The sequence below is a fragment of the Pipistrellus hanaki genome, assembly GCF_964339955.1.
Source record: "Pipistrellus hanaki genome assembly, chromosome: 5".
NCBI lineage: Eukaryota > Metazoa > Chordata > Mammalia > Chiroptera > Vespertilionidae > Pipistrellus > Pipistrellus hanaki.
Genome location: NC_140507.1, coordinates 18,045,009 through 18,067,825, shown reverse-complemented (window position 1 = coordinate 18,067,825; position 22,817 = coordinate 18,045,009). Strand labels below are relative to the sequence as shown.

Sequence of the window (22,817 nt, the reverse complement as noted above, 5' to 3'; positions counted from 1 at the left end):
TTCCTGCCATATTTACTTTCTCCCCAGTGTAAAAAAAAAAAAAAAAAAAGCCTATGAAAAATACTGGTGAGCTTTATAGGGGCATACATTTCTTATTTATCAAAAGCTTAAAAGAAGAAATAATTTGGATCAAATGACCTTTTGTCTTCCTAGACTTGAACTAAAATTAGAGTTATAGTTAAGGTATTTCTCATGGGCATGCACACTCAATTTTCTTTCTATTTACAGCTAATAGCGGACTTTTGAAGGTTTAAAAGGACCAGAGGGTGGCAGAGCTGAGCCATTTATTTTGGCTGCTCTTGAAACAAATGAGATACATTATAAACTAATAGGTGGGAAGTTACTGGTATTAATCTGTCTGCTTAATTGCTATCGCCTAAATTTGGCTCCCAGGAATAGCTGCAGTTTTGGGGGTGGGTGAAATCAACTCCTCTGTGCCTGTATAAATTCTCCCTTGGCGCATAAATACTGGTCTGTACATGTAAAGGGCTTGAAAACCAGTGAACCACTCATTGTACCTAAATCAGTTTCTCCCTCACAGTGGCACTTGGCAGGTGTAGTGCTAAGCCACGGTATCCTCAGAAAGTATTGTCCTATATGATGGAGCCACCTAAAAGGTATTTGGCCTGAATTATTTAGTTTGAGTTTCTATAATGATGAAGTTCATGTAGTTTATTGCTAAATCCTTAGCGACATTATACATTAATGAGAATATCTTCTTGAGCATGCGTCCTGCCTAGTTCATGATACTAGTTTTGACTTTATAATGGTTGATGTTTACCCCACCAAGGTTCCCCTTTGGTAAAGCAGAGCAAGAGGAAAAATGAATCTGTCAGTTTTTCAAAGGAGGGCAACAAGAATTGTGTGGGTCCACATATGTGTGCACATACATGTGTGTGTGCACTGGGGAGGTTCAGAAATCAGGGTGACATTAAACTGTTTGCTGGGTGAATGTCCCGAAGACCGGCTCAAGCACAGTTAGAGCGAGGAGGGAGTTAGAGGCTACCTATACCACTCTCCCCACATGCATTTAGAGAAAGCAAAGCTAAGTCATTTACCCCATGTCACCCAGCAGGTTAGAGGCAGGCTTAGAATTCAGGTTCCTTTCACTCACATTTGTTTTTTGTGAGGGATGCCATGTTTGGAATAATCTGAGAGATTCCAGTGACATCCCCGCTCTGTGTCCTAAGGAGATCATTCTGTTGTCTGTTGGATACGTTCTGCTAGAACTGACAGCTCCCGTGGGCAAGTTGGATATGGGCAGAAGGTCAAGGCCCCAGCCAAGGTTGGGCAAGTGGCCCTGTGATTTCTGTCTCAGGGAGATTCCGGACATGTCATCCAGGGATCCCAGTCTGAAATCTGTGGGTTCTGAGATTTGGATGGAGGCAGAATGTCTCAACAATTGGCACTGTCTCTAGTCCCCAACAGGGCCTGGCGCCTTCGTTGCCTGACTCACCCAGACTTCAGGCTTTCCGAATTCAGATGAGCAATGAGTAAAGTAGGCAGAAGGGCCTCTTTATTATTTTTTTCATTAGAAAATAATTTTTCTTTTAAATAAAGTGCTAAGTGAAAGGGGCTAATAGCCTCTTCAAAGACTCATGAATGGAGCTTTTCCCGCTCCCTTAAATAAAGTGAATATCGTGCTATATGAAAGGTGCTAATAGCAGTTCAAAGGCGGATATTCTAGTCTTGAACTAGTGGTGGTCCCAATCCCTCTATTTAACTTTTCCTCCACAGACACAAGTTTGTGGTGGGAAAGGATGGTCTTGGACGAGAGACTCCCCCACATGGCTTCCCTCTGTCAGTGCTTCTCAGAAAAGGATTCTAGGTTTTGCCCACATCACCCGGGGCTGGAACACATTCAGCTCTGGTCTGCACAGCCCGAGAAGGGGAGGCACGACTCACTGGCCTCAAAAGCCCCTGTAAACAGCTCTGTCCTCAAGCCCCAGAGCCAAATCCCTTTTTGGCTGCATAGTGCATCTCTTTTACTTAAGTCCTTCTAGATCCTTGTCTTGGCCTCTGCAGGCATCAGCGGTTGTGCCTCAGGGAACAGGAGAAGAGTCCGTACGGGAAGGTGCTTTAGGGAGGGGTTAGGCTCCCAGTGTCTCATCTGGGGCCTGCCCCGGGTTAGGGACACTCTTGATACAAGTGAAACCCCAAGCCGCAGTACAAACTGATTGTCCGCTCCGTCTCACCATCGACTGACTTTGAGCCAAAGCCAAGACACTAAAGTGCAAAGAAAGAAGTGGAATCGGGTAGCGGGGAAAAGCCAAGCCCAAGGTGCCAGAACTTCAGGCCTAGTGGGGTTGGCAGAGAGGGGCGGAGGCTGCTGGAGACAGCCCCTTTTTCCTCTGCAGCCCCCCTCGAGGCTGCCATCTGGGGGCAGCTGGGCCCTTCTGCTGGACCTCCCTCACAATCCATGTTCTAGTCTCTCTCCTTTCTTTCTGGGTGCTCTACCTATTCGGGGATAGGTCTGGCATGTCAGAGTTAGAAGGAAAGAGAAATAGTTGTCTAATTTTCCTAAATGTTAAAGCTAAACAAAGCACCAAAAAAGAAAGAAAAAAGACTTATAAAAATATAATGGGTCATCCCCCCACGCTCCCACATTATTTGCGGTACATGAAATGTCAAAAATATAATGATCAGACTTTCTACACAGTCCCATTTCTTCCCACCCGTATATATGTATACTGTAGCAGCTTCAGTTCCCACCTCTCCTTAAAACTTCACTCTGCAGAACCACCTGTCATAATTCATTCATTCCACCGACCCCACCTTCCCAATTATACAGCCATTCCCTATTCCAAAGAGGCTTTCCAAAAAAATAGACATTTGAAAAAGTGCATTTGTTCACACTCAAGTCTACTCACATTATTTCTTGAGATTATTACTTTTTTTTTTAACCATAAAAAAGATTGCATATTGGCAATATAATGAGAAGACCATGGTGGCATTTCTGGGTGGCGGCGGACAGTAAGAGGGCGGGTGCTGGAGCACAGAAGCGAGAGGGCGCGACCCTTAGCCTGAGGACTGCGCAGGGTTATCTGGAGTCTCCATCCTCGCGCCTCTGACACATCCCATCTCCTCATCACTCCCTTTTGCGCCCCACCTCTGCCCATGTCCACTGCCCACGCCCCGGCCACACGGCCCCGTGAAAGCAGAGGCGGAAGCTTTGGCATGTGACCGCCAGGGTGGGTGTGAAGACAGGCATGGCGTTTGGAGGGGCGCGAAGCGGCCACACACCGGAGCAAGCTTATTTGTGACTGTTTCCACTCGGGGGGAAAATGGTCCATCACTTCCGCGACTTTAACGATTTAAGCAGTTATTAGGCTGATAGGTTAAGAAACATCGTTTGTTCGTGTGGTTTTGCATTAATAGTAAGCATGAATATATATATCATATATTACATTGCTTTCCTTCTGCTCTGGGGCAGGCTGCACTCTCCTTTCAAACAGCAAAACTGCACAGCCCATCACAGCCCATGGACCGCCCCCTCTCCCCCCGCCCCTCTGCACCCTTCCCTTCCTCCCCCCCTCAGTTTCTATGTTAGAAACCCCCTCCCCCCAGCTCCCCGTGGTTAAAAAGAGAGTGCCACATTCTAAGACTTATGCATCACTGCCTCTTGCTATTGCACACGGTGCAGAGAGAGAGTGGGAGTCGTGTGTGCGTGCCCCGCCCTCTCCCGCCTCTTCTTCGCCTCTCAGGTGCCTGTGCTGGTCCCACCACCCGCTCCCAGCCTCCCCCGTCCCGGACCGGTCACTGGTTGTGGACGTCCTCCCTGCGGACGATCTTGTAGATGATCCAGTAGAACATGTTGAAGATGAGGAAGGCCATGGGGAAGCCGATGCGCGATATCTTGTCGATCTTCTTGGCTCTCTGGATGAAGAGTTTCCGCATCTCCTCCGGGGACTTGGACGGCGCAGGAGCGGGGTTGGTGGTGTTGTTGTTGTTGGCGCCCTTGACCGAGATGCCATCCTTGGCCTGTAGACAGGCGGGGCCCATCCCATAGGCAGAGAAGTTGAAGCGGCCCTCTCCGGCCTCATCCTCCTGGAATAGATTCATCATGGGGTTCTACTTAAAATAAGACAGGGGCTGGGCACCCTCCCTGCAAGGCACTCCCCTGGGGCCAGGCCACACCATCTGCACCCCTCTTTCCCTCTCCCCTGCACTGCTCCAGGACTCTGAGGCTTTCTGGCTGGCGGGGGAGTTACGCCTTATAGAGGGGCGCCGCTCACGTGCCTTAAACAGATGCAAACCAGGGGATGGAAAGGGGGCATAGGGTCCTGAGACCCGAGTTCACCTGTGAGCTCTGTTACCTTCTAACGTAGGACCTTAGGCAAGTCTCTTTCTTCTGTGAGTCTCAGTGTTTGTTTTATTGCATTTTTACCTACCAGTGGGGCTAAGAATCATCTCACTATCTCAAAGGTTCTTTTGGATGCTGCTTTATTGGAAATCCAGGGGACAATTTGGAGAGATCCCCTGCTTTGCTTCTGTTGCCTCTTTGCTCTCCTCCCCCATCCCATCCCCAGTTAACATCTTCTGGTGTGTGGGTGGGGGCAAAGGGGCGAATTCTCCAGGAGGGAGCTGTGGGCCTCATCTGCATTTCTTAAGCATGGAAGCCACAGTTTCTTCCCATTTCCATGTCCCCCATAGCCCTGGCGGCTGTGGCTCTGGGCCTGTGTCAGGTTTTCATTCAAGGCCCTTCATTGTTTGGCTCCCACTTACCTTTCCAGACTTTTCTCTCCCTGTGCACACCTGCCAGCATTGTGGCACTTCCTGAGTCATCCCTGTGCACCCCACCTCCCTTAGGCTCACACCAACACGCCTGCTGCCTGTCCTTCTCATCTCTCCCTTCCTGAGCTAAGTCATCTTGCCTGGACCAGAATCATGGAGCCCCACTGTCTGCTCTCATGGCCTGTAGCTTTGTGTCCTTTCCATGTGAGCTTTGAGGGAGGACCCTGTCTGCCTCTCCAGTCTCATCTGTGCCATTGTTTCTCGGGCATCCTGTGCTCTACTCGCCCTGAAACATTTCCATGGGATCGGAAATGCCACACTCACTCTCTAATTCTGGGCTCCTGCCCCATCTGTCCTCTCTGCCCAGGGCACACTCCCACCTCCAGTTCTGCTTCCAACTCCTTCTCTTCCACTGAGTTAATTCTTACTCAGAAGCCTTCCCTGAGCCCAGCAATAGGCTAGGAGTCCCTGCATGTTCTCCATAAGGTCCCTGAAAGCTGCCTCTCCCCACTCCTGGAAGCTCTTAACATGTTGTATTCCTTGATTGATGGCTACCTCTCTCATTAGACTGTAAGCTCCGTGAATTCAGAGTAAAGTCTATCACATTCATTAACCCCTAAACACTGAGTGAACATATGAACAGGGGATGATCACTTAGCTCAGAAACGGAGAGACGAGAAGGATAAGGGCAGCAGGCATGTTGGTAGTGAGCCCAAGGCAGGGAGTTGGGGCCGCACAGGGGCAACAGAGAAAGTGCATAAATAATACATGAGAAGATGTCAGCGTAGGTAAAGGCCAGTCCTCGCTACTTCCCACAACCACATCAAAATTACAACTAAATTACAGAACAACCATCATTCAGAACCACCTGAAAGCTGGCTGAATGGATGTCCTACAACTAGAAAAGTAAAAAAGCATGTTGAGACTGGTAGTAGGGGCGGAGGCATGGAATGGGCTGGTCCAGCATCCATGTGTACCATTGTTTTTCTTTAAACTGAGGGAGATCATCCCCTCAGAGGCCACTGTGAGAAGCAAGGAGTCCCAGGCCCACACTAGACCCCCCACTGAAGGTCCCAGAGCTGGGAAGAAAAGTCCCTGTAACTTCAGGCTGTAAAAATGAGCGGGGATTGTGGCTGAGGGACATGGAGGTTTCCTGAGACCCAGGTGTTTCTCTTAAAGGGAAAGGCATGAACTTACTTAACTCACTTCCTATGAGCTTCAACGCCAGGAGGCATTGGGAGATGTAGACACATACAGGGAGGAACTGGATTGTCTGGCATTGGGGCAGGAACTTGGGGGCAGCTCACAGGGGTCATTGTTCCTATGCTGGGACTTCCTCTGCCCCAGGGCTGATTAGAAATCATATCTGAGTCCCCATCAACCTGGAACACACTGTTTGCTCTGCCCTGCTGGTTCCCTGAGACCCCACTCCATCCAATTTGAAGCCCCAAGCAAGCTGTACACAGCAACTTTTCCATATGAATGGCTTATCTTGGCTCAGGCTTCAGACTTTGCTAATATCTCTCAAACAAGCTGCATTTGGTGTGGGCATGCCCCAAACATCAATAAAAGGCCCAAGCACTAGCTTGTTTTGCTTCCCAGCTAGGCCTCAGCTGGGCACTTCCAAACCTGATACAGATAGGAGGAATCTCCAGATCTCTCTGTAGCTCCTGTCAGGTAGCCTCAGGCAGTGGCTGACTTTGTACCTCCTGGGATGCTCCAGAGCCAGTGCACCTGATAGACAGCTTCAGACCACACCAGATTATAACTCTACACATCCATAAGCTACACTCAAGGGGCAGACCCAGTGAGCACCAAAGCCCCACTGAAACAATCCTGCTCCATAGGGGTGTCTCCTGCACAGCAGCTCTCCCACCGTAGTCACAGCTGGTCCTCACAGCCAATTGGCATGGAGGTCAAATCCTCCCAGTGACACCAACAGCAACCAAATGTGAAGATGAGGCTGGAGAGAAGAGTGGGCTCTCCGATCCTCCTGGGGAGGTAACTATGGATCAGGTTTGGGGCCAGTTTGCTCCCACAGGCTGCACGCTCCCCAGTGGCATTTGGTGGTGGGTGACTTTTCAGAGATGGCCTGCTGAATATTCCTTTATTTAGTCCAGGGGTCCTCAAACTTTTTAAAGTGGGGGCCAGATCACGGTCCCTCAGAGACCTGGAGGGCCGGACTATATGAACTACTAATTCCTACTGTAACACCTTGGCTGCGCTCACTGCCCAAAAAACCTGGCGGGCAGGATCAGACTCCTCTGTGGGCCGCATGTGGCCCGCGGGCCGTAGTTTGAAGACCCCTGATTTAGTCCCTTAGTGAGAGAATCTGCTCATGGGAGGATCTTTCCTGATGGCTCTTTCTTGGAGGTAGAAAGTAGAAGCCTGGGATGTGGACATTCTACTCTAAGATCTCCCCTCTAGAACCATGCCCACTGAAATAGTGCAGTCCTGCAGGAAACACCAATTAGCATTTCACAGCCTGCCATGCTTTGGGTTTTTAGCTAGTCATTATCTTGGTGCCATCAGCATTTGCTCCATCAGTTCTGTCTTTGGGTGCAACCTGATAATTTCTGCAGTGTTTTCACGGTTGAAAGAGTGACTGCCTATAGACCCAATCAGGGCTTTATTTATGGGAGAGGAAGCCAGGACTTCTATGACTTTAATTCCTGTTTCATGCCTGCCTTTTCCACCGAGAAGGATGGTCCAGCAACACAAGTATCACAAAACAAGGCAGCCACCAGCTGTCCCTCCTCCCTCGGGCAGTGACCCAAAGGCCTACCTTGTGGTGTCTTCGCTTCCTCCTGAACCGGAGCAGCTCCTTGTGCTGCCGAGACACGAAGTTGACAGCAGCATACTCAAGCAAGGCGGAGAACACGAAGAGCAGGCACACCGCCATCCAAATGTCAATGGCTTTCACATAGGACACCTGAGGTGGGTAAGAGGGGGGAGGACACAAGGGAGTGAGGGCAGAGGAGGGTGGAATATTGAGTGTGGTGGAATGTTTTCTGCTGCTCAGTAACTCCTCTCGTCCCCCACTGCTGTCCTCTCCTTAGCTGGGATATTAGGGTGGAGGTTACAGAAGAAAAAAAGAAAAACACATCAAGTAGACTGGGCAGAATATTGGGCACAATGGAACACGGTGCCTGGAAGAGTACTGGTGAGAGGAGGACGGTGGGCCCAGCATTAGTATTCTGTGGAACAGAATGCTGTGTTTAGTCTCAGGGAGAAGGAACGGGATGCCACAACTAATGTCAAAGTGGAGAATGACAGCAAATTGTGCAATAAGAGCTTCAAAAACTCGCTCCTCCATCAAAGCAACAAGAGAACCAGCAAAAATGGTCACAATAAACTTTTTTACAGAACTCTGGTAATTAGCCATTAGACCAACAGCAATCCTGTGGGCATTTATTTAAGGAAGACAACTGAATCTCAGAACAGCAAGCTTTAGAGTATTTTAAAAAGCAGTTTCATTGAGATATAATTTATATACTGCACAATACACACATTTAAAGTGTTCAATTCCATGATTTTTTTATACATTCACAGATAATGTGCAACCATCAGCACAGTCCATTTCAGAACTTTATCACCTCAAAAAAAACAAAACAAAAAACCTAGTAACTTTTAGCTGTCATCTCCCTATTGCCCCAATTCCCTTACCCCCAGTCCTAAGCAACTAGTAATCCATTCTGTCTCTATAAATTTCCCTGTTCTGGACATTTTATATGAATGGAATAATATGTGACCTTTTATGACTAATTTCTTTCACTTAGCATAACATTTTCAAGATTTATCCATATTGTAACATGTATTAGTGTCTCATTTAAAAATATATATTTATTGATTTCAGAGAGGAAGGGAAAGGGAGAGAAAGAAACATTAATGATGAGAGACAATCATTTATCATCGGCCTCCAGCATGCCCCACACTGGGGATCAAGCCTGGAACCTGGGCATGTGCCCTGAGTGGGAATTGAACCATGATCCCCTGGTTCATAGGTCAACACTCAACCACTAAACCATGCCAGCCGGGCAGTATTTCATTTTTAATGGCCAAATAATATTCCATTGTATTAATATACCACATTTTGTTGATCTATTCATCAGCTGGTGGGCATTTGGGTTGTTTCTACCTTTTGACTATTATGGATAATGCCACTACAAACATCTGTGTACAAATTTTTGTGTGGACATATGTTTTAATTTCCCTTGGGGCTTTGTGGCGTTTTAAATTGCCCCATTTCCATCCCCTTCCCTCAGCTCCATGCCTGCCTTGAAAACCAATGTCCTGGCAGCCACTGATGGGGCAGAGCAGAGTTGGAGCTTGTGTAAAGCTCCGTCTCCAGAGGACTGTCATTATTGGACCTAATGGGGGGCAGGCAGGGCTCACTGAAAATTGCTGGCCCAGTCTGAACAGCCTTTCCCTGGGGGCACTTGACGAAAACAGTGACAACTGTTAAGCATCAGGTAATTATTGAGGCAAACAATAGGTTGATCAAAAAGCTTAAACAGAAAAGCTAGGGGTGAGATGTCCATAGGGGGCTTGAATTTGTGTTATTCCTAATTCCATAATAATTATTCAATTAATGTTAATTTTTTTAGATGCCATAATATTATTGTGATCCCTATTCTTTATTGTCATAATGTGGGTAGCTTTCAAATACTTGAGCAAAAACTGTGCATCTCTCTACCTACTTCCCTTTCCCACCTACCTATCTATATATAGAGGGACAGAGATGAAGGCAATGAGGCAAAATGCTAACAATTGGAATGCAGGTAAAGGGTGTTATGGTGCTCATTGTGTATTATTTCAGTGTTTCTGTATCAAAACAGAATGTCAAGTGGCATTAATTGGACATTATGCTGCACATTGCACTTAGCATGAGGGAGCAGAAGGTGGTGTCTGGCATTGGGAGCAGTGCAGGATGTTGCTTCTAGTGTTGGATGGATAAAGCAGAATGTGTCTCCAACGACAGCGGGAATGTAGGCGGAAGCAGTGCCTAGCGTTAGAAGAGAGCACAGAAGAATGGGCACTTGGCATTCACTGTGAAGGGAGCAGAACCAAGGATCTCAAGCACAGGGGGACGGAGGAGTATGTGGTATTTAGCACTAAGAGTAAATGAAATAGAACATTATGTCTGATGTTACAGTGAATTAAGGGGAATTTGAGCTCTAGTGTTAATAGTGAAGGGAACAGAATGGTACATTTACAGTGAGGGCGACTGGAGGAGAGTTAGTGTCTGTTGTCAGTAATGAATAAAGCGGAATGCTGTGCCCAGCCTTGGAAGAATGGAGCAGAATGTGGTGTCTGGCCTAGAATGGATGAAGCAGAATGCGTACCTGGCATTACTAGTAAACGGAGTGAAATCTGTGATCTAGGGTTAATAGTGAATGGAATAGCATACTACTTAAGAGTTAATAGTGAATGTATTAGGAAGTGGTATTTAACATTAGAGATATAAGTATCAGATTAAGGTATGTAGAGAGGGTTAACATATCAGGCATAACACATGAGGCTGCTACCTTACAAAGGACCTGCTTGCAAGTCTGGCCCTTGGAGAACATTTGGGAAGTTGGATTTGGGGGTTGTTCCCACTTTCCCTAACTAATATGGGTGCTTGGACTGCTTGTGTAAACAACATGGTTTATGCTGAACATCTGTTTTCCTTCTGGGGGTCTTGAATTTTGTTATGTTCTAGGCACCCAGCATCCAGTAAAAACCTTCAATAATGAATCTTTAAAGAAAAATAAGTTTTTTATTGATTTTAGGGAGAGGAAGGGAAAGGGAGAGAGAGAAACATCAATGAGGAGAATCATCCATAAGCTGCCTCCTTCACGCTCCCTACTGAGAATTGAGCCCACAACCTGGGCATGTGCCCCAACTGGGAATTGAACTGTGACCTCCTGGTTCATGGGTCGAAGCTCAACCTCTGAGCCACACCGGCCTGGCCCAATAATGAATCTTAAATGAATCTCTAAACTTTCTGTCTCTCTGGGAAGAAACATTTCACACTTGTGCTGCCTTTTGTTGCTGGGGTAAGAGGGTGCTCTCTGTGGTCCCTTGTGGGAGGAAGGGGGAGAGCAAGGAAGCCTGTCCATGGATTCCTCCAGATTCTGCACATGTCACTTTCCTTGTCATCTAGCTGTGCATCCTGGATATACCACTGTAAGATGTCTTAGCCTTGAGTACAACTATATGCTGAGTCTTTGAGTGCTATCAAGTCTCTGAACATGGCGGTGGTCTTGGAGACTCCCAATACAGAGTATCTACATTAATGGTGAAAGGGGTGGAATGTTGTACTCAGCACTGAAAGTGAGTGGAGGAGTTGAGTGTTAATAGTAAATGAAGCAGAATGTGTGTCTAATGTTGGTAGAGAATGGACTAAAAGGTGTCGGGATTGTATTGAAAATAATGCTTCCTGTCGAAACCAGTTTGGCTCAGTGGATAGAGTGTCGGCCTGCAGACTGAAAGGTTCCAGGTTCGAATCCAGTCAAGGGCATGTACCTTGGTTGTGGGCACATCCCCAGTAGGGGTGTGCAGGAGACAGCTGATCGATGTTTCTAACTCTCTATCCCTTTCCTTTCCTTTCTGTAAAAAAAAAAAAAAATCAATAAAATATATTAAAAAAAAAGATAACTATCATAGACTCTCCTTAAAAAAAAAAAGTTCCTTCCTTCCTTCCTTCCTTCCTTCCTTCCTTCCTTCCTTCCTTCCTTCCTTCCTTCCTTCCTTCCTTTTGTGTTTGTTTTGAACATAATGTTAAATCTGGAGGAAGGATTTGGTGAATCAGAGTGCTGGACCCTGCCAAGTGTGGTAGATGAAGAAATAGTGACTAATTCCTCGTGCTGTCCTTATTGCAGGCAGGGGAGGGAGATGAGTGTCCTACTTGTCCAGGTGCTCTGTGCGCATGGGCAGTGGGACTTACCTTGGGCAGGGATGCTCGGGAGCCAGAGCTCTGGGTGGTCATGGTGAGCACGGTGGTGATGCCCAGGCCCACACGGGCTGGGGCAGCATCCATGTTGATCCAGAAGGAAATCCAGGAGAGGATGACAATGAGCAGGCTGGGAATGTACATCTGGATCAGGTAGTAGCCCATCTGTCGCTCCAGGTGGAACCGAGCCTCAATGCAGGTGAACTTACCTGCAAGAAATGGTAATGAGAAGGCAAAGTAGTCTAGTGGATAGGAACAACACTTTGAGGTCAGAACAATCTTGTCTATGGAAAATTGGGGATGATGATGAAGATGACAATAATAGTAATAATAATAAAATACCTACCTCACATGTTTACTCATATGGTAACTGTGATGAGAGAATGAGATGGCGCCTATAAAGAACTTAGCACAGTCCTCACACATCATTAGTGCTCGGGAATGTCAGTTGCGATCATCCTCATCCTCACTATTTTGTTGCAAAGAGTGGGCCTAAGTGGACCATTCTCTTTCCTTCTGCCAGTTTTCTTCCCAAAACATGACTGGATCCTGTTACTTCCCTTTGTAAAACCTTTCTTTCCTTCCTTCTCTCCTCAAACAAGAAGATCCCCATTACCTGCAGGGAAAGTTCAAACTCTTTAGTCTGTCCTTCACAATGGAGCTCTGCCTGCTTTTCCACCCCATGTCCCTCCTTTCTTTACCTTAATCGGGACCACCTACACTCCATCCCTTGCCTTGAGCAATTCCTCTGACACAGAGGTCCTCCCAATACTGGCTCTTCCTTCTGCCTTGAATTGGGTCCATTTTGAGTTAGGTGCCCTGCTGCCTGGAATAAAGACTATCTCCCAGCTTTCTTTGTGATGAGCTGGGGCCTAAGTTTAAGTTACTTTTACCCCAGGACTCACAGGAAGAAAGGGTCGGAGCCACTTTAATAAATATATAACCACTAGGAATAAACACAGAGCTCTGTCCATCATGTTGAAGCAATGACTGAATGGATGTTTGAGATGATCTCTGGCCCTGGTGGGGGCGGGGAGGTGGGACCTGCGGAGGGTGGCCCCTCACACCTACCTGTGTTGTAATGCTTGGTGCAGTATCTCAAGTCCTTCTCCTCCTTCAGGATAAACTGGGGCAGAGTTAGTCCATCTGCCACCTGCACAGCTCCCTGTTCCTGCCACTCAAAGATGAGGTCATTCATGGTATAGCCAACTGGGATGGGATCAGAAGAAGAAGGAGCAGTCACCACCTACAAGCACTTATTTGAGGTATGTCTGGCTTTAGGGTTAGAGAGAGAGGCACCAGGCACTTGAGGGAACTCATGAAACCATATTGCTTCTCCCCCTTCCTCCTCCACCTAGGAAGTTAAAACTGGTTTAATTGTTTATATTTACCCCAAACCCTTCTCTTTCTCTCCCTACAACTCCCAGCACCCTACCTTAGCGTGTCCTATTGCCCCTCCTTCTTACCTCCTGGTCAAGTTCAGTTGACATCTGCTATTCCTGCCTGTACACCATCCTTGCAAGCTCCCTCTTTTGCTCACAGCAGACTTTCCTCAGGAGAATGACTCTATGGGGTGTTTTTGTGGTGGGACTATCATTTGGGGCCAAACAGTGAGATGCTGACTCAACTAGACCTTTGCCCCAGGATTTTGGCCCTTGGGTGAGGTCTCAGGAGGCTCAGCGGTTGGCTGATGCTGATTGTCTCCAGAGGTGTTGCTCCAAGGGGAGGGCCCATTAGTTCCTGCTGCCTAAATGCTCTGCCCCAGTTTCTGTGCTTCTGGTTTCTCCTACAAGTCCACGAGGAACCTCCATATCTTTCCATTTAATTCTACCTTTAAAATGCATCTTATTGCTCTCTGGGTTTACAGTCAAAGAATCCAGCTACCTACCCCAGCTGTTAAAATCCTGGTTCACTTGATCTCCATAAAACCTTTCCCAATACTGTGCCTCCTTCCCAATCAGAAGGAGGCCCACTTTCAGCCACAAGGCCACCCTCTTTTCTACTTCTAATAGAACACCTACCACTCGCTGCCCTGTGTTAGCCAGTCATCTGTCTCCCTGCTGGAGGGAGCATTCCTGTAAGTTCAAGGACCATGTCTTATTCCAGATATTTCCCCATCACTCCCCGGGAGCATGTTCATGAAGGACAGGGGACAGTGCCTCTTTGGAGAATGCTGTTGGCTCCAGAGCTGGGCCTCTGACAATATAAGGGGAGTTATATTTCTGAAGCATTCTCTCAGAGCCAAGCTCCTCATCTGGCCTTTTGAGCTATTGCAGTAACCTCCTGGGGCCAGCGGTTGGGAGCAGCTGTGTGGGGATTTCTGCCAGTCCTGTGGGTGGAGGGGAGACTGGTTCTTTCTGGAGGTCTCACGTGAGAGACTCACAGCTTTCCAGTTGCATGATACATGTCTGGACGTCCATGGGGAAATTCTTCAAGTCCATGGGGCAGGCCAGCGTCAGGGTGATTCTGGGGAGAGAAGGAAGTTGAATGATGCTTGGTCCACAGACCAGGGAAGTTGTGCCTCCATGCTAGTTACTACCAGAAGCCACTTAACTTAGAGAGGTCAAGGGGTCAAGGAGGTCAGGGAACCAACATATGTACATTTCCAGGGAACCAACATATGTATATCTCCACACTTCAGATATGTAAATGGGGCAGAGAGATGAAGGTCACAGAATCAATAGAACATCTGTGTTTCCTTGGAGTCTGTCTGGCTCCTCGGGGCCTGCCGCTAGCAAGGTGCCCGAAGACCTGGAGGCTGGGGGCTCCCCCAGCCCTGCTCTTCTGCAGAGGCCTTGGGTCTGGACAGGGCCTGAATGATCCTCTGAGCAGCACCAGGCCTCAGGCATCCCCAGGTACACTGGCAGCAGGTGCTGCCCGTGGTCCCTGACTCCCCCCAGGTCATACCCTATGCTCATCAAAAGTTATTTCAAAAGATCCCTAAACAGTTGGTGTCCAAACACAGCTGGCTCACATCTGTGGGCTCCTGCTGGTGTCAGCTGGGAAGTGGTGGGCATCCCTGGCTTCTGGGCTAGCTGCTTATTCTGGGTTATTCAACCCTTGCAGAGGGCAGTCGCCTTAGACCCAGAGGAAGCCCCCTTAGCAGAGCCCGCGATCTGCTGCTCCTGCCGGGATACAGGCTTTTCTGCTTGAATGGCTTTGCCAACATCTGAGCACCTGCTGCAGGGGACGGAGAAGAAAGAGCCTTAGACCATCAGGCCAACTCCCTCATTTGACAGGTGAGGTGCGCAGGAGGGAAGGTAGGGAGGGGCTCGTGTAAGGTCACACAGCAAGCCAATGGCTCAGGCAGGATTTAACCAGGTCTGCCATCCTTGGGATGCTGAGCGTGGACACTGGCTGGCTGGCTTCCCAGCACTGCTGTCCTGAAAGGCACCGAGTTGGAGGTGATCACTCGGTGCTGGCACCCTGGCGGCACGTGGTGAGGCACCAGGGCCTGTGTGAACCTCTGCCCTCCAGCTCACACCCATAGCTCCCATGTGGGTCCCTTCAAGCACAAATTCGAAGCAAGAGGGGGGAAAGGAGAGGGGAAGAGAGGGGGAGATGAGAGAGAGAAGGAAAGAGGAGAAGGAAAGTGAATGCAGTTGATTTCTGAAGCTGAAACCTCCAAGATGGGGCAGCTGTCACACTGGGTTAATTTCCTGAAGTTGAATGACCTTGGGAATATCACTTTCTGCTGATTTGTTCCTCTGTCATGCTGCACTGGGGCCTAGCTTCCCAGAGACATGAAACTAGCCTGGCAGCAGCAAGAGCCAGGCAGGGTGACCCTCCCTGACTGCCAGCCAGCCACAGCCTTGGTACCATTTGCTGAGCCCATCCAGACTGGAAGGGTGGTGGGTTGGAGTGTGCTCCCAGGTTTGGAAGGCATCTGCCTCTGGTTCCTCCCAGCCTGCCCCTCTGTGGTGATACTTTCCCTGCAGAGATTTCTAAGTCCCCTCTCCCAGCCAGTCTGCTTTTTGGCCACATCTGAGGATTGGGACCTGTGCAGCCTCTCCTGTGAGACTGGACATTTAAAGTTCACCTTCAAGCCCAGTGGTTGAGCATTGACCTAGGAACCAGGAGATCATGGTTCAATTCCCAGTCAGGGCACGTGCCCAGGTTGTGAGCTGGATCCCTAGTAGGGGATGTACAGGAGGCAGCCGATAGATGGTTCTCTCTCATCATTGATGTTTCTATCTCTATCTCCCTTCCTCTCTGAAGTCAATACAAATAATTTTTTTTTTTAAAGCTCACCTTCTAATGGAAATGAAAAGGTTTAGTCCCCTGAGGAATGGGAGGATGGGGAGGCAGAGTCATTTAGGATCAGTGCTCCCTTTAAGCCCTTTCAAATAAAAACATCTTCATTCAGCAAATATTTGAGTGCCCACTGAATGCCACGACCCGGTTCTGAGTAGACATCAGATTATCTGTGGGAACTTTGCTAAGTACTCAACTTTCAGGTCCTCACTTGTCTAATCTGCAAAATGGGCACAATAAAACCTACTGCATTGGGTTGTGAGGAGGATTAGAAATCATCTGTGTAAAGTTACCCAGCTAGTAAGTACATTTCAGTGAATGGCGATCTGTAAGAATCACATGGACATTAGTCGTTTTCTTCATGTCTTGGGGACAAGATTGGGAGTTAGGTGGGGAGGGGCGGCAGGGGACTCTGAAAGCTTGCCTCTGACCAGTATCTGCAGGAAGCTGGGGAAGGGGGTCCAGGAAGCTTCCTGCAGATACTGGCCCCCTTTCCCAGCTTCCTGGACCCGGTACAAGGTAAGGAGGATGGGAAGCATTTCCAGAAGGGATGGAGCAGCCCTGACTGGTACTGGTGAGCAGTGCCACTGACCGGCAGGAAGTTGCTGAAGTTTTTCAGGTTTTATGCCTTTGCTCCTGCTATTTTTAAACATTTTGGTAAGAACATTTAACATGAGATCAACCCTCTTAACAAGTGTAGAAGCATTCAATATAGTATTGTTAACTATGGCACCGTGTTGTCCAGCGGTTCTCTAGAACGTATGCATCCTGTGCAGCTGCATGCTCCTGCTACCCATAGTTGCCTTTGAATTCTCTTTTTCTTTATCGAAATTCTGGGTAAGGGTAGGGGTCTAACTTCTCCCGGATGCTTCCTGGATCTCCCTGGTTAGAATAATAAAATAATAAAATACCTAGGACTTTGCCCGGTATTTTATTCTCACTTGCTGAGTGAACATTGTGGGCTGGCTCTGCCCATCTGGCAAAGGTGTCAGGTAGTCAGGGCCTCTTCACCTGTTTGACCCGCCTCTTCTGTCTGCTCCCAGAAGACAACGGGGCAGGGCAGTGCTGAGGATGGAGGCAACGAGCCGTGGGCTCACCTGATGCTGTAGAGAACGTTCCCACTGCGGGAGATCCGGAGCAGCTTGTTGTCCGTGGTGATCTCGTGGAAGTGGGCCCCCTTCTCGTTGGCGAAGAACAGGTCTGGTTTCCAGATGGAGTCCAACATGGACGGGTCCAGGTCCAGGGAGTCGTCGGGGTATTCGTTGTAGGCCAGCCGGGGGTCGTTCCACTGCTGCCGCAGGAAGATGTTGACTCTGTAGTCCTGCCGCCAGGGGGAAAAGGGTTAGGTCCTGGGTGCCAGCCCTCTGAGGCCCATGTGCTTCCAGCCTGTGTCCCCCAAACCCGCTAGAGGACATCAAGTCCATGCATCAGGTAAAAAACATCCCAGAACGTTCTCTAACTGCCCCATCGAGTATATTCAACTTGAGCTGAGATTCTTTAAATGTTATTCTTTCTTTTCTGAAGTTAAAAAAATATAAAGTTCAGGCTGATATAATAAGTGCCTGTTTTCATCCTGTTAGGTAAGAGATAAAGTTGAAGTCCCCCTTTTATCATCAGCCTGTCAGTGCAATAATTCTCGTGTGCACTCTGGTTCGAGAGCTGCTAGTCTAGACAGACTGAGGAGACAAGAGGAAAGCCTAAAAAAGCTGATGCCTGGAACTAAAGTCCTCAGTTCCCATTCACAACCCAAGAAGCAGTTAGTGGTAGGGTTACGTCTCCAAGGCTGGGAACTGGGTAATGAAATGAAGAAATAGTTGCAAAGAAAAGTTTTAAAAAGTGAGGCATTATACACCTGGGTCCCATGACTATCATGACACTGCAAGTAGAATTTTGGGTACATCTGAGTTTTCCCAAGAACAAGACCATAGTTCTCTCTATTGGATTCCCACAAGAGTTGAAAGTCCTCCAAGATGAATAACCTCTGGTCAAATCCAACTTTAAATGCTTTCCTTCGAGACCTGAGCTCCACTCATGAGCACTCAGTGCCAATCTGTCCCGGGAGGTGCCAGTGAATGAGATGTGCTGCGTCTCCTTTGCAGTGCTGTTCCTACATGCTGATCACTCAATCTGTCCTCAGCCGGGGTGAACCGAAACAAACCCTCCCTGCCCCCCAAGTTCTCCCCAGCACAGGCCTCATTCTGTTTGCCTACAGAAACATCAATAGCTTTATAAATGTTCCCAGGTATTTTACAGGATTGTTCTATAATTTAATTGAAGCCTCTCCCTCCAGTCCCATAGAAAATGACATTTAGTCTCATAATCTTATGTCTTATATGTCCCGTGGTGGAGGGAGACCTTCAGGCCAGATCTGGGTGTTGACAGTCAGAGACAGCTCCCGGTGTGACTCCCTCTGACCAGGGGGTTAGAAACAGCTCTCTCTCTCTTTTGGATTTTTAACAGGAGAGAGAGAGAGAGAGAGAGAGAGAGAGAGAGAGAGAGAGAGAGAGAGAGAGAGAGAGAGAGAGAACACCTATCAGAGTAAACATACTGTGAATAGTTAGGCAGAAAAAGCCTTCAGCCCCCAAACCCCAGCTGTGCTTTTGGTGTCCTTGCCAGTGACATGTCAAGTCTGTTTACGTGGCTGGAAGGAAGAAAAGAAGGTAGCATTTCTTAAAATGATCTGTTAGGCACAGGCGCTGTTCTAGATACTGTCACATGTTTAATCATCAAAAAACTCTTGCAAGTTAGACATCCAATTCCCATGTTGAGCAGGGAAAGGAAGCTGAGGATTAGAAGGGCTGAGAAGCTCGTCCCAGGTCAAGCCTAGTAAGTGGCAGCACTGGGCTCAGCATCCGCAGCGTCTGACCCTGAGTATGCGCACATCCCAGGGGTGGAGAGCGGGCTCTGTGCTGGGCTCTGCGCCTCCCATCCTCACAGCCTAGTGGATTCTGCCCGCTCAGCTTAGCCTCACTCCTGCAGGAGCCTTCCTGCCCTCAGGCTTTCCTGTTCGCTTCCTTTTTTGATCTCCCAGCAAAACGGAATCTCCCAAAACGTTTAATTTAGCACGTCCTCACTCTGTGTGTTTTATCTCCTCTCCTTGATTGGCAACAATTTGAAGGGATGGACTTGAGCTTCTATTTCTCTCGCACCAGCCCACCTACTCACCCAGTCATTTTCTAAGATCACACAGCAATTCAGGAAAGGACCGGGATTAGACCTGAATTGCTTCTCTGGGTCTCACTGTTAAAAAAGGAGTTAGGCCGAAACCGGTTTGGCTCAGTGGATAGAGCGTCGGCCTGCAGGCTGAAAGGTCCCGGGTTTGATTCCGGTCAAGGGCATGCACCTTGGTTGAGGGCACATCCCCAGTAGGGGGTGTGCAAGAGGCAGCTGATCGATGATTCTCTCTCATCGATGTTTCTAACTCTCCCTCTCTCTTCCTCTCTGTAAAAAATCAATAAAAATATATTAAAAAAAAAAAAAGGAGTTAGGCTAGCTGTTCTCTTAACAACCCTTCCAAATCTAATAGCTACGGTAATTGCTATAAGTTGTTTTTTTTTTTTTGTGTGTGTGTGTGTGTGTGTGTATGTAATAAGAACATTTAACTGAACATCTAGTAAATGCCAGGCACTGTTCTAGGCACGGAGAATATACAAGAAAGACATACCGTGTTTCCCTGAAAATAAGACATCCTCCGAAAATAAGACCTACTTACAGGTTTCCTTCCGAGTGAAATATAAGGCATCCCCCTGAAAATAAGGCCCTCCCTAGGCTAAACATGAGAGATTTGGTCCACTGATTCTGAAAGAAATGGAGTCACAAGAAATTCACCAGGAAATTCAGGAATTGGATTGTTATGATGATATTCCAGAAGATGATGACATGATTGTCATTGAATAAATGAGTAAATTCTTGATACTGTAGGATTCACAGTTTGTCTGGTTTGTGTTGACAACTACCGTACTACTGTACCGTATACAGGTAATAAATTTCCTTTATTTTCATTTAACAATAAATGTGTACCGTATTCTTCTTCATGGAAAAATAAGACATCCCCTGAAAATAAGACCTAGCACATCTTTGGGAGCAAAAATTAATATAAGACAACTGTCTTATTTTCGGGGAAACAGGGTATTTATGCAGACACAGAGCCTACAGTGTAACGTCTTCACCGCACTGAGGTAAGGGCTCAGGTGGGGATTAAGTACAGGGTGCTAGGAAGAGAGAGGAGACAGCCTCCTCATCTGGACTTAGGGGTGAAGGGCAGGGAAGGCTCCAGGAAGACATGGTATTTAAGGTGAGACCAGATATAGTTGAGCCTAAGAGGAAGGGCATTTAGGGCAGTTGGACCTGCTAGAGACAAAGCAAGAGTGCAGTTCTCTGGAAGAACAGCAAGTGAATGGGGGGGGGGGGGGGGAGATAAAGAGGGGAAGGGAAGCAGGCAGGGCTCAGGAGCTGTCTGAAGGACTTTGAACTTCATCCTGGGAGCAATGAAGCAATGATGAATTTTAACTATGGAGGGACATTATTTATGTTTTCATTTTATTGCTGATATTTCATTTTTATTTTTAATAGGAAAAGGACTGTACTTATTGATTGTATACATTTATTAAACTGGCATATAGTGGATACTTTAACATACTACACATCATTTAATACTCATGATATAATTAAAAACTAGCTTATTATTTCCATTTTGCAGTTCTTATTCCTATTTTACAGTTGAAGGCATTCAGGCTCAGAATAATTAAGTAATTTTTGTGAATTCATGAAGGAAATAAGTGGCTGGATTCTAAGCCAGATGCTTGCTGTTAGACTTTATACATGCATCATGCATTTCTCTTAGTCTAAGTATATGTATGCAAAACATATTTATAACACCCTTTCATGGACAGGAATAGTCTCTATTTTGTTATTACTGATATTCAAAAAATATTTACTCTTTCTTATTCCAAAAGTAATGCATGCTGATTGTAAAAATATAAATAGATACCACCTAAAAGAAGAAAAAAAGCCCCTATAGGGTCTCATTATGAAATGACGAATGAAAGGCACGAGCTGAGATCTGGAGAAGGTATCTGGGTGTCCTCAGGCAGCCACACTTCCCCTCAGCAGCTGCCATTGACTTCTCCCGTCTCGTTGGTGAACAGCAGTGGGAAATGCAGTTTGGGCGAGATCAATGTCATTGGTGCAATAGCCTGCAAGCTAACTGCTGTTTTGCTCACTTAGCCCTGTGCTCACATGGGTTGGTGTTTGACATGGTGGGGGCAGGGGGACAGTCCATGTTCAGGTCCATGGGCCAGAGAGCAACATTTGAATCCTCCACCTGAGAACCTTGAGCTCCACCCCCAGTAATGGTTTCTAGATTTCACACTCTCATCTAAGTCTGAGTTGGGAGGGATTGATTTCCTGAGCTCTAGCTCAACAATCTTTAGCACTGGCTCACCTTTCTTGCCTCTGAGATTCCCAGATGGTCTGATTTCTGGAAACTGGGCCATTGCCATGCTTGTAAGACCAAGGTGAAGCATTAACTAGTTCATTCTGACATTCATCAAATATTTATCCAGGGCTTTCTGTGTACCCTCTCTCCATTGTGTCTAATTTTGGTTGGATTTGTGTCCCTCCTGACCCCGTTGTATCTAATTTCAGATTCCAACCCTTCCCAGTAAACTCCTCTAAACTCAGCATTGTTGTGAAGTAGCATGCACAAGGTATTTTAGTAGGAAAGAGCTAAGAGCCTGATGAGTGTGTTGGTGGGAAGGGGATGGAAAAGCCATTGCCATCAGAGCCAAGAGGTATCACCCAACAGGTAGACAAAGAACAAGATTCTTACACCTGCTTAAGTCTCAGCAAGCACCTCAGGCCTCAAAGGGATGTCTCTTCTGTAACTCAATTCAATTCTATAGACATTATGCCCTGAGGGAAAACAGTGAGGGTGGAGGCACATGGTCTTGATTTCTACCCTCACTGACCTAGAAGTATCTAGCAGGCCAAGCAAGATATGGACACAAACATCTACCATGCAAAACTGAAAGTAATAAGGGTCATTGAGAGCAATACCTAACAAATGGAGATTACAGTGGTGCCTCGCATAAAGAACGCCTCGCACAACGAACTTTGGACAGGTTTTTCATGAAACCATCGGCCAAAAAGCAGAAAATGGATGAAGATGTGCAAGATTCGGTAGACTCTACTTAGTCTGTCTTAAAATTAAAAAAATGTGTGGTTTTTTTTTTTTTTTAAATTATGTTTTTAGATGTATATAAATAAAAATAATAACAAAAAATTTATCTTTTTTTATGTCATCTTAGCATATTTTATGCTACAGAACGAATTATTTTTTTTAACATGTATTGTTATGGGAACACGTGTTTCACATAACGAACTTTTCGCATAACAAACTTGCTCCTGGAACGAATTAAGTTCGTTGTGTGAGGCACCACTTCTTCCAGCCAGGATGGATGAATCTGGAAGAGCTTTTGGAGAGAAGGTAGCATTGGAAAGTACCCTATCAGTCTATTCCATCCCTCTGAAGTTAGCTTCTCTAGATCTGGTATTGTTCTGAGATGTGACAGTACCTGGTTTCAGCTGGAAAGAAGGCCAGTGATGTGTGAGGAGGTAATTCAAGGTACACAGAGGCTAAAGAACTATTTCTAACATCACACAGTTGGGATTTGAACCCAAAATGTTAATGTCAGAGCCCAAGTACTTAACCACTAGACTACACTACCCTGGATCTCCCAGAATTGCACTGAGCAACCATTTGATGATGCCTCAGTACCATTGGATACTGCCTCTGGCTGCTGTTATGTACCTTTGGATTTGTAGAGACCCACAATCAGCAGGTAGGACAAAAAACCTCTGGCCCAGGTTCAGCAGTTCATGGGCACTTCTA

General features: G+C 47.0%; 1 protein-coding gene across 2 annotated transcripts in view; it reads right to left on the bottom strand.

Moving 5' to 3' along the window:
• Positions 1–3,735: 3,735 nt before the first annotated feature.
• Positions 3,736–22,817, bottom strand: part of GLRA1 (glycine receptor alpha 1) — a gene marked incomplete at its 5' end in the record, with an annotated part of 61,180 nt that continues 42,098 nt past the window's right edge. Inside the window, 6 exons of one of the 2 annotated variants that reach the window (XM_084884066.1) lie at positions 3,736–4,071; positions 7,520–7,666; positions 11,666–11,880; positions 12,743–12,880; positions 14,055–14,137; positions 17,023–17,246. In XM_084884066.1, coding sequence (XP_084740192.1) covers positions 3,757–4,071; positions 7,520–7,666; positions 11,666–11,880; positions 12,743–12,880; positions 14,055–14,137; positions 17,023–17,246 — 1,122 coding nt within the window. In that variant the 3' untranslated portion in view covers positions 3,736–3,756. The remainder of the gene's footprint in view (positions 4,072–7,519; positions 7,667–11,665; positions 11,881–12,742; positions 12,881–14,054; positions 14,138–17,022; positions 17,247–22,817) is intronic. The other variant, XM_084884067.1, reaches the window with a different exon arrangement.